Genomic DNA, 16,477 nt, shown 5'->3' on the forward strand with positions numbered 1-16,477 from the left:
AAAAAGAAATTTACCTTTAAAAATGTGTTTGAATGTGTGTGTGTGTAAGACACAGATATAGAGAAACAGAGAGATAGATACAAAGAGAGAGGCAGAGATAGAGAAACACATTCCATGCGTCTACTTTTAAAATTAAAAACAGTAAAGATGACCAAATATGGAAGGAGTCAGAAAGTTCAAGGGGCTGCAGGAGGTCACTAATACACTGTTAGAGGAGTTTTTATTAATCCAATAAATGTGGAAGATGATTTAGAATTATGTGGGGGGAAAAGTGGTTAAAATGTCCAACTACTATAACTTAAAGATTCCACTGGTAGGCATATACCCCAAAGAGGTCAAAGACAGAAAGGCCCACGTATGTATCAGGATATTCATAGCCACACTTTTTGTTGTAGCAAAGAACTGGAAAAAATAGGAAACAAACTGGTTGTGGGATGGCTAAATAAATACATGAATAAAGTTGAATATTATTATATTATAAGACATTTCAGGTATGAGAAATTAATGAAATGATGAAGAGTGAAATCAGCAGAATGAGGAAAACTATATATCCACATATATATGACATTTATATAATATACATACACACATATACAAAGACTACAACAATATAAATAGAAAGAAGAATAAAACTGAATGCTGTGTAGTTATAATGACTGAGCTTGCCTGGGGAGAAGGGATAGGAAAATCCAACTCTTTTTTTTTGTTGGAGAGGTGGGAACTATGGATGCAGAATGTTGTATATGCCATCACAGATGACTGATGTATTAGTTTTGCTGAACTATTTTTAAACTTTTTTATAAAGGAAAGCTTGCTGGATAGGAGAGGAGGGAGAGATATATTTAGAATGAAAGAGGGAGGTGTTCTCTGAACTTAGCATTTCTATGTCGTGCCTCAGTGTCTACACTGGCAGTGTCCCTCTGTACCTGAAAGGTACCCCTCCTTCTTTCCTCACCCCTGCCTTTTAGTATCCCCAGTTTCCTTCAAGGTTCAAAGTTCAGCTTTTGTGCCATGTCTTATAGGAAGTTTTTCTTGATCCCTCTAGTTGTTAATGTTTTCTTCCTCTACCTCAAATTATCATGTTCATTCAGTAAACATTTATTAGGCACCTACTATGTACCAGGCACTGTGCTAAGCGATGAGGATACAAAAAGAGGCAAAAGACAGTCCCTGCCCTCAAAGAGCTTACAATATAATGGAGGAGACAACATGCAAACAGATATATACAAAGCAAACTATGTACAGGATAAATAGGAAATAATTAGCAGAGGAAAGGCACTGGAATTCAGAAAGGTTGGGCAAGGCTTCTTGTAGAAGGCAGGATTTTAGTTGAGACTTAAGGGAAGCCAAGGAGGTCAGGAGCAGGAGTGGAGGAGGGAGAATGTTACAGGCATGCAGAACGGCCAGAGAAAATGCCCAGAGCTAAGTGATGCAGCGTCTGTTCATGGAAGAGTCAGAAAAGTCCAGTGTCACTGCATCAAAGAGTACTTGTTGGGAAATACGGTGTAAGAAGATTGGAAAGGTAGGAGGGGGGCTAGATTATAAAGGGCTTTGAAATTCAAATGGAGCATTTTTATATTTTTTTCCTGGAGGTAATAGGAAGCCACTGGAGTTTATTAAATGGTATGATGTGGTGTGGTGTGGGGTGGTATGTGTGTGTGTGTGTGTATGTATGTATGTGTGTGACATGACTGACCTGTGTTTTAGGAAAATTACTTTAGTGGTTAAGGGAGAATGGATTGGAGTGGGGGGAGACTTGAGGTGGGCAGACCCACCAGTAGGCTATTCCAACAATAGAGGCATGAGGTGATTGAGGGCCTGCACTAGAGTGGTGGCAGGATCAGAGAGAGAAAGGGATGTATTAGAGAGATATCGCCAAGGTGAAATCGGCAGGCCTGGGCAACACTTGGATATTGGGAGGGGGGGGACAGTGAGGGATAGTGAGGAGTCCAGGAGGATGACTGCAAGTCTGTGAGACTGGGAGGATAGTGCTGCCCACTATACTAATAGGGAAGGTAGGAGGGGGAGAGTTTAGGGGTAAAGATAATGAATTCTGTTTTGGACATAATGAGTTTAAAACGTCTACTGGACATTCAGTTTGAGATGTTTGAAAAGTAGCTGGAGATGCAAGATTGGAGGTCAGGAGAGAGATTGGGGCAGGGAAGGTAAATTTGAGAATCATCAGCATATTTATCTGTTTAACGTGGTATCCCTTCAGTAGAATATTGATTCTTTGGCACAAGGGTCAGGATGAATGAAAACCCCAAGAGACAAGTTCTGGGTAATTAATAACCTATTAATTAGGCTAGACAGCAATCAATAAATTGATGGTCAGTGTGGTTTCTCTTGGTAACCAGAGATACCAAGGAAGACTCTGAAATGCCTTAAATACCTTCTGAAAGAGAATTTCCCTGACACGGGAAAATCAACTTTAATTGGTAGACATTTAATGAGGAGGTGGGCTAAGAGTCTTCAGCAAGAACGTGGCTTGATCGTGAGACTCAGCAGCCTCCAGCACTCTGGGCGGGGGAAGGCATTTCCATCTGGACCTCTCTGGCTGGTTTTCTCCTTCATTAGCTGGGTCATTCTAAACTCTTAAGAGTGGAGGTCAAGGACAGGGGTTCCTTCCCTCAGCAGAAGGGCTCCACTAGACTAGATTCTGTTTACAATCTAAATAGAAATTAGAACTCCTAGTTGGGTGGGATCCTGCCCAAAATTGATGAGCATGTTCCTTGAGGGTTAAGAGCAATCTCATCAATCAGCCATATTCTTCAAAGACTGATCTTAACAGGAGTTAGGCCTTTATAGAAAATAGAAGGAAAAAAGGTAGATCACAATGAATAATTAATTATTAATATAATGGTATAATATTAATTTCTTTCAGGGCAATTATTCATTTTGTTTTTATATCTCCAGTGTCTAGCACAGGTGTCTTGCCCATACTAGACACTTAATAAATGCTTGAGTTGAGTTGGATAAATAATTAGAGAGACAGAGAAAAAGACAAAAAAGATATACTCAGATAACAACAGAAAAGGAAAAACAAACAGGAGAAGGCAGAGAAAGGGAGAGATAGGCACAGTGACAAAAGTATAAAAATGAACTTATCTGAAGAAAAAGGAAAATTACAAAAAGAGAAAGAAAGAAAAGAGGTAGACTTTTTTTCTTTGTAATCAGTCATTTTATTAATAATGACAGCATTTTTAATAAATGGTCAGTGACACTCCTGAATGCCAAAGAACTCATAGAAGTGGTCTTATGGCTAACATGGCCTTAGAAGAGGGTTGTTCCTTAGGATGGTAATCAATTCTGATTGGTTAACAATTAATGAGAGGTGGACTTTATAAGAGAAATGAGCTCAGTCCAATGAGGGGTTGAGAGTGACATCACATCACTCTTGGATAGAGAGACTATGCCTGTACCCAGACTATTCCAAGACTTGGAAAATCTAGACAAAGAATCTTTATCCCCCACACAAGCTAGAGTTATTTGGGTGGAGAAAAAGAGGTAGATTTTGATGGAATAATATTGTCATCTCTGGCTTTCTAGAGAGGTCGTGTCAAACTCAAATAGAGATGGAGGCTGCTAAATCAGACATAAGGATTGCTGCCTCATATTGATGATACGTACTGACTTAGAAAACCACATGTTAATGTTATCTGTGTTTCATTGTATTTTAATTTATTTTGTTATTACTTCTTAATTACATTTTGATCTGGTTTGGGCCCACTTGGACATGGGCCATGTGTCTGATACCTCTCTTCTAGGGTGCTGTGGCTATGGACTTTTAAGGCCACAAAGTCTTTTTGCAGGTATGGGCATAATCCAAAATAAATCCAAAATTCCTTTCCGTTCTTGTCCTCATAGGCTAGATTAAATGAATAATGATAACTGTATCTGTCTAGCACTTTAAGGTTTCCAGAGTAAGTTTAATCACAACAGTCTGTTGAAGTATTTTCTTTTAAAATTATATGTATAGTCACATTTCTATCCATAGATATATACATTACTATTTTGATATATTAATATAAAGGAAGAAGTTACATGATGTTACACATTAATGTGTGTGGGTATAGATATAGATCTCAATGAGGTGTTTACTTTTAAAGTTATGTACAGAGATGGTACAGATGGAGATACGTTACTATCTCTAGTTATCCCTTCCACACCGTAACTTTACCCATTACGGTTTTGATATTATTACAAGTCGGCATAAGAAATTAAAAGGGAATTTTTTTTGGAGTTTTGAGGAAGCCAGAGATGACACGTGAAGGCCAGCAGATGACACAGAAAAACTTTAGAAACTTAGAAATGCATAAAATATATGTATAGTATTGTATAATATCAACATTTTATCTTTTTTTTTTTATATGAGGCAGTTGGGGTTAAGTGACTCGCCTAGAGTTACACAGTTAGTGAGTGTTATGTGTCTGAGGCCGGATTTGAATTCAGGTTCTCCTGACTTCAGGGCCGGTGCTCTATCCGCTGCGCCACCTTTTTTTTTTTTTTAATCTTTTAATAGCATAATAATTCAAACTTCTTCTGGGTATGAAGGGAGGGCCAAAAAATTTTATGTGGATTTTCCATATTGTGGTGGTGGTGTGCCCCTAACCCTGGTGATGTGAAAGGGATAACTGTATATAGATACAGATGAACAGATATAGATGAAATGAATACTACCTCATTTGTCTTTAAGGTTTCAAAACAAACTTTATCACAAAAGACTTGTGAGGTACCTTCTTTTAAAATTACATATCAGTATTAATTCCTGACATTTATATACAGATAGTTGTAGAGATATAGGTCCAAATATAGATGTTACTGTATCTAGTACTGATAGCAATAATAACAACAATAATACCAGTTAGCATTTTAAGGTTTTGCAAAGCATTTTACATATATTGTCACGTTTTATCCTCCCAACAACTCTGGGAGATAGGTGCTATTATTATCCCCATTTTACAGATGAGGGAATTGAGGAAGACAGAGGCTAAGTGACTTACATAGCTAGTAAGTGTCTGAGGCTGGATTTGAATCCGTCTTCCTGACTTTAGCCCCAGTATTCTATATACTGTACCACCTAGCTGCCTAAATAGTAAATAGATATGTTGCTTTATATTTGAAGCTCTATCTCTAGATATTATCTATGTCTATAATTTTTTTAAAAGCTACCATACAATACTGTTGTGATCAAAGTGCCTTGAAAATCTTGAAGTGATGTACAAATGTGAGATATTATTCATTTCAGCTATATCTGTACTTATTTACTGCTACCTCTATATCTATATCTATATAGATAGAAATAAATCTTTATAGTTATCTGCCTAATTTGAAAAGTAGGTAACTTTTGGGCATCTATATCCAGGTAATAATAGCACCTAGTATTTATATAATGCTTTAAAGTTTGCAAAAGGCATTACATATCATTGATCCTCACAACAACCCAGTGAAGAATTATTATTATTATTTATTTTTATTATACTACTAATAATTATTATTTTATTATTCCCATTTTACAGATGAGGCAGAGAGAGGTTATTGCCCAAGATCAACCAGCTAGTAAGCATCTGAGACAGCATTCAAACTCAGGTCTTCCTGAATCCAAGGCTAGTACTCTGTATCCACTTTGCCACTTAGCTGCTGAGTTAAAGCTTTATCTCTTCATATCTCTTTCTGTACCTGCATTCATTTATTTGCCTTATCAGGTTCCTAATAGCACTTTCCCCTTTTCTACCAATAACCTGGAAAAACCATTTAGTTTAGAACACTTTAGTTTTACAAAGTTATAAATAAGAACTTTGGAGCTTGTGAAACTCATACACTGAATTGGAGAGTTGGAGACTACATAATTCACTCACCTAACAAGTGCTAATAATGAAATTCAAACATGAAAATCCAAAGAATCAATTGTATAGGTAGAGGAATGTCACAAATTGAAGTCACATTTTTCTCCTCAGAAACAAAGCCTGTTACTGGTCAGCTCCATCTGCTAGAGGAGCCAGAGAAAGCTGAAAGACATGCCTCCTTCTGAAGGCTAGAAGCCTTGCAAAAAATAGTATCACCTTTTGTACTTTCAGAAAAGGAAACATTTTCTAATGGAGAAAGTGCTGTTATCCCCATTTTATAGATGAGGGAATACCAGGTAAAATGACTTGTTTATGGTTCCAGAGGTACTATCAGAATTGTATTTCAAATCCAGATTTAATAACTGGGATCAGCTTTCTTTCCAATATTCTAATGTTCCTTAAGTAGAGGGTCAAATATGGACTCTGGGTTAAGTGGAGAGAGAACTAGTTTAATAGAGTTGGAGGGAGGATGTGTGTGTGTGTGTGTGTGTGTGTATGTGTGTGTGTGTGTGTGTGTGTGTGTGCGCGCCCGCAAATGAAAACTGCAGAGGCATATGTTCCCTTTCCTTTACCCTTATAGGAACCTTATGTTGTTGTTGTTTAGTTGTTTTCAGTTGTATCTGACTCTTTGTGACCCCTTTTGGGGTTTTCTTGGCAAAGATACTACAGCAGTTTGCTATTTCCTTCTCCAGTTCATTTTACAGATGAGGAAACCGAGGCAAAGAGGATTAAGTGACTTGCCCAGGGTCGCAAAAACAGTAAATGAGGTCAGATTTGAACTCAGGTCTTGCTAACTCTAGGCCTGATGCTCTATCCTCTGTGCCCCCTAACTGTCAGGTACCTCTTAGATGATATATAATATCAAAGAAAAAATATCCTGGCATTCCCAACCCTATTTAAACCTTGTTTATAACTGTTATGTTTTGTAGGTTTGTGGTTGTATGTTTTACAGGTTTCAGGTATATTTTGAACTTTTACCTGGGAGTGAGTGGATCCATTTTGGTCCACTCAGAGTCTACTAAAATGATTACTACAAAAATGGTTAAGAATCCTTGTAAGAGATGATCTCCCAGGTGTCTTAAAACTCTGACATTCTAAGGGTTCTTCAAAGTAGGGTAAAAAAACCTTAAAAGGTCTCCCTCATCCTCTAGTATTGATCCTACCACATGTCAACAGAAATCAGGATAAAGTTGAATACAAATAGCACTAGTATTTCAAGATTTTATTTTTTACAAAAATTTATAATTGGCGATTGAAAAATAAGTTTAGAAGTAAATATCATTACTATTATAGTTGGGAAATTCAAATTGTGTCATATAATCCAAAAAAAAAATGGAAAAGATGAAGAGGAACTGAAGTTAGTAAAAAACATTGCAAAAGTAGATTTATTTCCCTCCATCTTTCACTTTTGCTAAGAAATGCCAGTTTCTGATTTCATTATCCAGACTTCCAGCCAAAGGTGGCTGAGTCTTGGGAGATGGGGAAAGAAGGGTACTCTGTAGTAGTGCTATGGTCTCTAAGTGGAAACAGTTCTTTTCAACTGACAAAAAAAGATACCAATCTTTAGTTCATCTCTTTGATCTGAGTTGAAGAGAGGTAGTGGGATTGCTGGCCTGGGAATGCACAGAAACAATATTTTTTGGCTGGATGGACATTCTGAGTTCTCTCAGTGAGCCCGCTACAAGGCCATCTGGATAACACATTATTCCTTCGGTTAAGCTATGCTTTTGAAAATGCAAATAAGAGGTGTGTGATATTAAATTAGATACCTACATAAATCATTTGCTTTCAATATTTAGAGCATGGTGATATTTTATTTTTTGTATTTTCTATCTGAGAAGTGCTATTTCACGAGAGGAAATGCCCCCAGCTTGAACCATAGCCCTTTGTTAAGATTTGTTTATAATTATATGCCTATAAAGATTTTGCTTATTTATATAAGCTTTGTTATTTTGCAGTAGCTTACTGATCTCATTTCACTCCTCTGAGTGAAATTAGAACTGTTCAATGATGAAGAAATCTATGTAAGGACATGTTAAGTTAGGTTAGGCAATGCCTTGATTTGTTAGTTTATCTGTGTTGAAAGAACTTGAACCATCCTATGATTAACACTTTCTCTTCCTCTCTTCTCACCCCCCAAAATGTTATAAGCAATAATTGCAAATTATATAAATAGAGCAAAGAAAGCCTTCAAATACAGCTGTAAGAAGCAATAGAAGTAATAAATAAAATAAAACATGAAGGACAATCAAAGGAGAGAAATGCTAAAAGCAGACTCATATAATAGAACAATAGAGATACTAAAACAGTAGAGAAGGATATTCTAGAAGAATCCCCAAATTACTGTACCTTAGTGACTTGGATATAGGTACCTTACCAAACCACTCTGTCATTGGCAATAATCATAATTATGTTATATGTTGCTTCATATATGTATACACACATACATATATATAAATCACATATAATATATACTATTCTATTCCATTATTTCTATACTTTGATATTTTCCCTTTCAGTCTCTCTGTTCCAAAAGTGATCCTATAGTTTTGTGCTGTGATGTCCTCTCTAAATAAAAGAAGGGAATGATAATTTTAAATGATAATCTTTCTGCTTAGTTGTTATATTTGTCTTGGAAATGATGAAAAATAGGAGGAGAAATAATCTGGTTTGTACCAGACTTCTGAGATATATTATATCTACATATATATGTAAGTATATACATATGTGCATATATGTATGTATAAAATCCTGTAAGATATACACATATCTTACAGGATTTTATAAAATGGATAAGATATGCACACATTTTATAGAATTTTATACATTTATTTTACATTTACATACCTTTTAAAATCTATTAATCTTTGGCTTTTTTTCATTTTTAGTATTTTTTATATCCATTAAAATGTTTAATGGCTAAAAGAACTTTTAGAAAAATCCCACTTATTCAGTAAGCAGAATTTAGGTTAAAATACAGAATTTTCTAATATAATTAGAATTTTATTACTTTGGATAAAATCTACAGTGGCATATTTACTTTTGATAAAAATCTTTATATGAAATATGTTCTCCCCCTCTTTCTCCAAACCATTGTAAAAAATGTGTGATGCAGTTCAGTAATAGCTAATAAGGAGCCAAGATGGAATCAAATTATTGGGAAGCATTTTTTGTCAATTTAATGTAAATCACATGTGATGAGCAAGAAGCATTAGCAGTGGAGAGATTTTCATTTTATGGGTTAACTAATTTTCCAAAAGAATTAGGAATGAAAAAAAAAAGCCAAATGGTGCCTGTACCTTAAACTGATGAACCCCCATCTCTGACTCTTTGAAAGAAGCAAGCAAGCAAGCAAGAATGGATTATTAAGGACAGAGAGCACACAACTGATAACAAATAGAATACGAATATTTTCGCTTGTGAAAGTTAAAATATCAGCATCACTGTGATAGATAGGATATTGAATCTTTCACCTTCCCTAACAGATATCAAGAAACAAAGGTGAACTTTAAAATTCTCTAATGCCAGCTGACGTCCTTAATTCTTGCTAGTGGGTGCAACTGTGCTGAGGATTGTATTCTGTAAATAGCCTGAAGTATCCTAAGTTCAGATCTTTTCCAAACAAAGGCTACCATAACTACTTGCCAAATTGCTATAAATTATATGAACTGAATATTATTTTTTAATTCAAAATGTTGCTCACTAGGGATTGAGCTGAGGACATCAAACTTTATTTGCTTAGAACTTCAAATAAAAAGTAAAACAAAACAAAAAGCCTATCAAATACCTTGTGATCATACCAGCTGAAATAAAATAATTTATCTGTCCATGATCTAATAATTCAGATTCCCAGGATTTTATTATCTTTTGGTAGTGGGGAGAGGAGAGAAGAGAAGAGAACTTTTAGTTTTGATTAATAACACTAAAAAGAAAACACAAAAGACATGCCATCATGAACAGAATGATTTTCATAGATAATTCTGATCTTTGAGCAGAATATAATTTGAAATGGGAGCAGAAAGAAGAAAAGAGGAAATCAAGTTATTTTGCTTTATCAGGATGATTCCATTTCAAAGCATTACCAGTAAAAAGAAGTTTATTGGCAGAGGGAAAAAAAGGGCTTTTTTGATGTTGGATTTTTTGGGGGTGGGTGGGTGGGGAGGACTTCACTAGGACACAACTCCCCAGTTTTCCTTTCTTTGAGAGTTACCTGTGTTCCAGACTAACTCAGTAAAACAGATTTCCTATTCTTTCTTTAATAATTCACCTTTGAAATGAAACAGATTAGCTGTTGGCTAGAAGCAATATTTTCTATAGTACAACCTATTTATGCCAAGTCTTTGTAAACTGAACCCACATTATTTAAACCCTAAGATCCCCTTAAGATGGAGAGTCACCTACCTGCAGACCCAATTTTTGTGACCAACCAATGTATAGGCAAAATGAAAAAAAAATATGCTAACTGGATAAAATAGCCATGTGCCCCAACTGGAAGCCCCATTACTTGAGTCATTCAAACCTGGACTGGACAAAGAACCAGAAAATGTGCTGTAAGAAATAAACCTACACTTTCAGGGCAGGGTAAAGATGACCTAATTGTTTCTCCTCTCCACCCTACTCTAATTTCTATGATTTTTTCCTAAGAAAATAGATCCTGCCACACTGTTATAAAAGCTTGTGCCCCAACAAGATAGAGCTTCTGATTAAAAACATTTTATAATCTCTCACATTCAAGCACTGCCATCATCAAAAGGCTTGAACAGGTTGGGACAATTTTCCCCAGGAATAGCACTTTCCAAACACAAAGGAAAAGTGTTGTTTTCATCATTCAAGTTGCTTAAATGCCAGTTCAATAGTATGTTTCTAGTTTGGATTCCATTTCCTAAAACTGAAATTTAGGTTCACCTCTCCTACTACCCAGTCTTTCCTTCTCATGCCTGGTGGCCTCATTCGTTGGCATCCAGCACCACACAAACACAGGCTGTTGATGGGTTTATTGCAAGCCCAGATTGGGGATCTGCTGGTTTTGTCATTTTTAAGGTCAACAGCTTACCCCAGCTTATTATTTCGGTATAAAGTATTTATCCCTATGAGTACTTCTGCACTGGCATGAGGTACACACCAGTGATACCAAAATCCATTTTGCAAGTGTGCATGTGTACACAGGCAGGCATATATGAGCGAGAGAACAGAAAATGATAAAATTATTTTGCATGTATGAGTTTTACAGTATGTATTCAAGTCTACACTGGATTCTCATGGAAACTGAATGAGGGTTAGGGGAGCCGAATGAGATGCAGAAATAAAACAAATTAACTACCAAAATAAAAATAGTTCTCCAGGAAGCACAAGCAGGTAACCAGAGATGGATGTCCCTCCATCTCAAAATAAATTGCTACCACCTATCACAGAACCAGGAGGTGGGAGGCAGACTGAAGCTAGTTTTTCCAATTTTTAGCATAGTTCAACTTCCGGGATTTAAAAAAGTGTGTGTGTGTGTGTGTGTGTGTGTGTGTGTGTGTGTGTGTGTGTGCTGAATCCCAGGGGTGGCATTGGAGGAGAGAAAGAGAGTAAGGCCAGAAAATGAAGGATTTCATGTTGTTGCCCACTTCCCTAAGTCTCTCAGGTTTTAAAGCCTTATGTTCTGGTAGTATAAAATGCAAAAAGAGATACTTGTCAAATTTATGCTACCGTTTCACCACAGAAGAAAAAGGGTTACAGAGTATTTTCTGCTTGTTTAAAAATTAGTCCCTTAATACATTTTCAGTGGTCTTTCTCTTGCTAAGCAGTGCCAATACCACAACTTCATCCCTCATAGAAGTACCGGGGTGAGCTTGAGCTATTAACTAGTAGAAACAGATTTACAGATGCAACTTTTTTCTTTCCTCTAAAAAAAGAGGCAAACTGGATTATAGCAAATAACCTTTAAGATAATTAACTGACAATGCTGCAACTGGCATAAAATCTTCCTTCCGGCGACACCTAATTTAAGTATTACTGGCACAAAGTGGAGACAGATTGTGCATCACCACTGCAATATTTACATAGCAGAAACCCACAGAGCAGGAAACGTGAGACTCAATGATGCACTAAATTAGGAACAACCATATTCCAGTGTTAATTTGCTTTCTACTCTATCCAAATCTCAGGTTCAGAAATTGGTACAAATGCACATTAAAACCGCCCACTTTTAAATGACTAATTCTGAAGAGATGTTTTTCACATTAAAAAAAAGTTGGAATTTATTTATTCTCCCACAAGAAACATTTAGCCAAACGGTGTTCATTTCATTACAGTTTGCTCTTGCTTCAATTTCAAATTATTCTCATACCCATGCTTCACTCATATCTGTACATTAAAACTAAGAGCCTTTTTATATTTCCCCAGGGCTGGCAATCTATCTTATGCAATGTAGAAAAATGGATTCAGTAGACTTTAAAATTCTGCTTAGGAAAGTGGGGAGAGTGAATAAAAAATGTCAACCACATGAAATTTTTTCACTTATGGATACTGTCCTGGAAAATCATTAATTGATGTAGTGCATTTTTAAAAAAACCAGCCAAATAGCTATTTTGCTTTCTTTTCTACACTTAAATACTACCTTCAATACTTTTAAAATACCCTTTTGAATATTATAATATATAAGGCATTTAACAAGACCATTACCTTTCCTAATTGTTGATATTCTTTAAAAGCCAAAATCAGTTCTTTGGCCCACTTAATTTTTTCACTCGTTGGAGAAAACTGCTCTTGGACCACTGCAATTTGGTTTGGATGGATCACCTGCTTACCTACAAGAAGATTAATAACACTGGAAACATGAAACAACAAACAGATGTTCAAACAAAATGTTTCAACCACTCGAGGATCCTGAATGCCTTATAGACTGTAGGTTAAATAACTAATTATTTTAGTACTTGAAAAAAAAAAAGACCAGCAAGTAGGCAGGCTTTCTCTAGTACTCAGAATAAGAACAAAACAATGGGAGTAATTGCATTTGTTTCCATATAGAAGTACAATTCTACCCAATCAGCACAGATAATTTCCTATTTCTAGTTACAGGTGTATAGCTGGGGCAAATGCTTTGAGTCATGGTTTTGACTGGAATTGAAATCTGTCTACTCCTTTAAATGATGATTTTTTGAAAATTTCTTTGCATTAAAACAGAAATGAAATCCAATTAAATGATGAGTATTAAATTTTATGAGTAACTCTTTCCATATGTTGCAGAATTCTCTCAAGTTATAGGATATATTTAAAAAGCTGCATTTTGACTTCCATAAAGCCCAAAGAAATAAAATGACCAACACAATTACCTTAGATGCTGTCAACAATCAAATCTATAATTTACTTTCATTTACTATACATTTCTGCAATTAGAAATAGAAAACCAGTTTTTCAATAAAGTATTTTAATCACTTTTATAAAAGAAAAAGTAAATTTGAGCACAGTGTTGAAAAGACTGTGCAGTTTTAGAAAAAAGACTTAGAATTTAGAATTACTAAAGACTATGCTGACCACAGGAACCAACAAGACACCCAGATTTCTCTTTTTGGCTGGAGAAATTAAGGGATTTGATTTGTTTCTCAGGTAGCCATATGCTATACTTCAAAAGGAACTTTTTTCTCTATGATGAAAATATTGACATCATCTCATATTTACTATAATTGTTGATGAATAGAAATAAAAACCTGACTTTACATAAAGATCAAAACTGTCAAAGGAAATGATGGCAATGATGGAGGCATTTTTTTTAAACAGTTCAACAAATGACCAAGGAAACAGAGATTCCAATCAAAACATATTAATAAAATGTAACATAATTTAGTGGGACAGTAATGATGCTATTATATTTCATTACATGACAAAATTATTTCATGTTTATGGATTGAAAATGAATATATGATTAATAACAACTCACCCTGGTGAGTATATTTGGTACATTTCTTTCATTTGTATTTTTAGCCACTAATTTTTTTTAGCATTTAGTAAATATAATTTTTATCCTTTATGTTTTGTGAAATATCAGCTTCACTAATGTCATCATTATATTTGAGTCAAATTAAGAATGACATTTGTGTTAAAATGTTTATTTCAATATTTCACGTGGGAGAAGTATGATTCTTTGAATTGACATAATTAAAACAACCTTAAGTAACCTGTTCTTGCTTATCTATGACTGTTAGACTTTTAATAAAAAAAAGATTTGGACAACAAATAGCTGTACAAAGTAAATACACATTAAATCATTCAGATAATTTCTGGAAAGAAATAAAGTTCTTGCTATCAGATTTCTTTAACATTAGATGCTGAAAACTTTATTTTGAAAATCAAATTGTGACACTATTACTAGGAACAGGAGCCAGATGCATATTGGCATTCATCTTCCACTCAGTTGATACTGAATTTTAAACCTGTATACATAATTCATTTTGATATCCAAAGATCCAGATTTCATGGAAATAATGTGTTCTAGGTTTTTCAAATTGAAGAACAAGTATAGTCTGCATAAAGCATTATAAGACTAATGTCCAATAATTTCCAGACTTGTCCCTGGATTTGGGAAATGAAAATGATATTTAAGATACATGGAAACAACAAACCCTATCAGAAGTGACACTAGACGGTAAATTTCAGAAAATATCCAACATGAATTTTATAGTGTTGGTTTCCCTTTGGTTATATCTTATGTATCCCAACAACTGTATAATAGCCTTTAATGCTATGCAGGAATGAGGCAAATATTTTATACTCAAGTGTTGTTATTGACAAGTTACTGAGAGGGTGCAAAATTGGAAGACATTAAAATTTATGACCATGAAATCCTTTTTACAGTACCACTTGATATATCGTGCTTTAAATCAATACCTGTCAAGCCTTTTAGGTAACTGTATGATGGTGTCATTTTTGTCTTCTACAAAAGACTTAGAAAAAGGAGAAAACCTATAGTGCTTCATATTTATATCTTTCTTCCCAGCATGTAGTGGTGGAAAAACTATAATAACGAAGTCAGCTGTTCAAGCTTTATTCTAAGGTTTACTTTTTTGTGGTATAATTTTTGTTGGTGGGTTTTTTTTAATGCCTTTTGGACAGAAAATATTCTAAGTTTAATGACCATTGACATAGCTAAGGTGTTGACTTAAAAATCAACCCCTATGGATTTTGACTCTGTAAAACAATTTAGGGTATAAAAATAAATGCCAATCCAGTGCTGAGACATTACCCAGGCTATGTCCAGGGATACAAATCTTAAAGAAGAGATAACTCACTTAAAACATGTCATTTTAAAAGTGAGAGCCTTGAAGAGTTCGCCCTCCTCAGTTCCATGCAATGGGCACTTTTCTTCTGTCAAAAAGTGGATTTTAAAAACTTGCACTGCTTGTTTTGGATATTTTATTTATTTGTAATAAGACAACATGTAGCAATTAAATGCTAGAATAAACAAGCCCTAAGTGGTGTAAAAGATAAGTCATTACAGAATCCTTAATTGACATGCTGAAAGCTAGCAGGGATATGCAAGGGTTTTTTTTTTCCCATTTAAAAAAAAGTGCTTTTTGTAACATGGCCTCTAGAGTCAAAAGTTACTGATTTTTACTCCCTACTGGCCTATCTGAGTGAGTATGGGTAGCCTTGATTCTCCCCCCCCCCCCCTCTCCACCCCCCGCTTCCTCCTATGCCTCCCTACACAAACACCACACTTTCCTTTCTTTCTTTTTGTGTGTATATGATTTTCAAGGTCCTGAAGTCTAAGAACAGCATTGGTGGGGCTGCAAGTTCATACTAATGAGTCCTGTGCCCCCTGTAGGTCTTTAAACCTGATCTGAAATAATTTGTTCTCTATGATTGAACTTAGAATCTAACTTCTCTTAACACTGCAACTTTTTTGGGCTGAATAATCCAGCCACTTGCTTGCCTGCTTCTGTAGGCAAAAGAGATGCCTCTCTGAAGTAAGCCTAGGTCATAATGAGTGATAGTGACATGCGCCACTGTAGACTTCGTGTTTGTTTTCTGTTTTTATTGAATTAGTTTCCATTTCAAAGCAACATCTGGCTGCTTGGCAGCCAACCCTGCACATCTTAGGTTTACAGCATCGATGTCTGTTGGGCAGACTGCGTGAAATCTTTCCCAAAGTTGTCAATTTTGGCCTCATCTTAACTAGCCATCAGGAGGAGAGACAGGTGTAATAGGGCCACCCACAAAACAGTGACATTACCGATAAAGTAGAACGACTGTTTTCTTTCTCAATTTGCATTCAATTTAGTGAAAATAAACTAAAGTACTTGAAATTTGACCATATTTGATGGTATCAATAAGGGACCATATCTGTCAAATATTTGTGGATAAAAAGACTACAAACAAAAGTCTTAAAGAGAAAAAACACTTTAAATATGAAATAATTTTCAATTTTTTTGCATTAAAGTTATCAGTTACAAAGGTATCTTTTTAATTCAGTGTCATTTTGAATAATATTTACCTAATAAGCTTTAAACTTAAATTTTAATAAATAATTTAGATTTTGATTTCTTCTTTTAATTTTTAATACAAGTACAAGAAAACTCTATATTAGCTAATCCTTCCTCTCTCTCTTTCTTTCTTTCTTTCTTTCTTTCTTTCTTTCTTTCTTTCTTTCT

At 35.1% G+C, this 16,477-nt stretch overlaps 1 protein-coding gene across 1 annotated transcript in view; it reads right to left on the minus strand.

Annotated features, from left to right (window-relative positions):
- The window catches only part of CLYBL (citrate lyase beta like), a 371,726-nt gene that overhangs the window by 15,809 nt on the left and 339,440 nt on the right, over nt 1–16,477 (minus strand). Inside the window, exon 8 of the mRNA XM_027854136.1 lies at nt 12,513–12,637. Within this exon, the coding sequence (XP_027709937.1) occupies nt 12,513–12,637 (125 nt within the window). The remainder of the gene's footprint in view (nt 1–12,512; nt 12,638–16,477) is intronic.

This window comes from Vombatus ursinus, unplaced genomic scaffold, assembly GCF_900497805.2.
Source record: "Vombatus ursinus unplaced genomic scaffold, bare-nosed wombat genome assembly UNPS02010304.1, whole genome shotgun sequence".
NCBI classification, from domain to species: Eukaryota; Metazoa; Chordata; class Mammalia; order Diprotodontia; family Vombatidae; genus Vombatus; species Vombatus ursinus.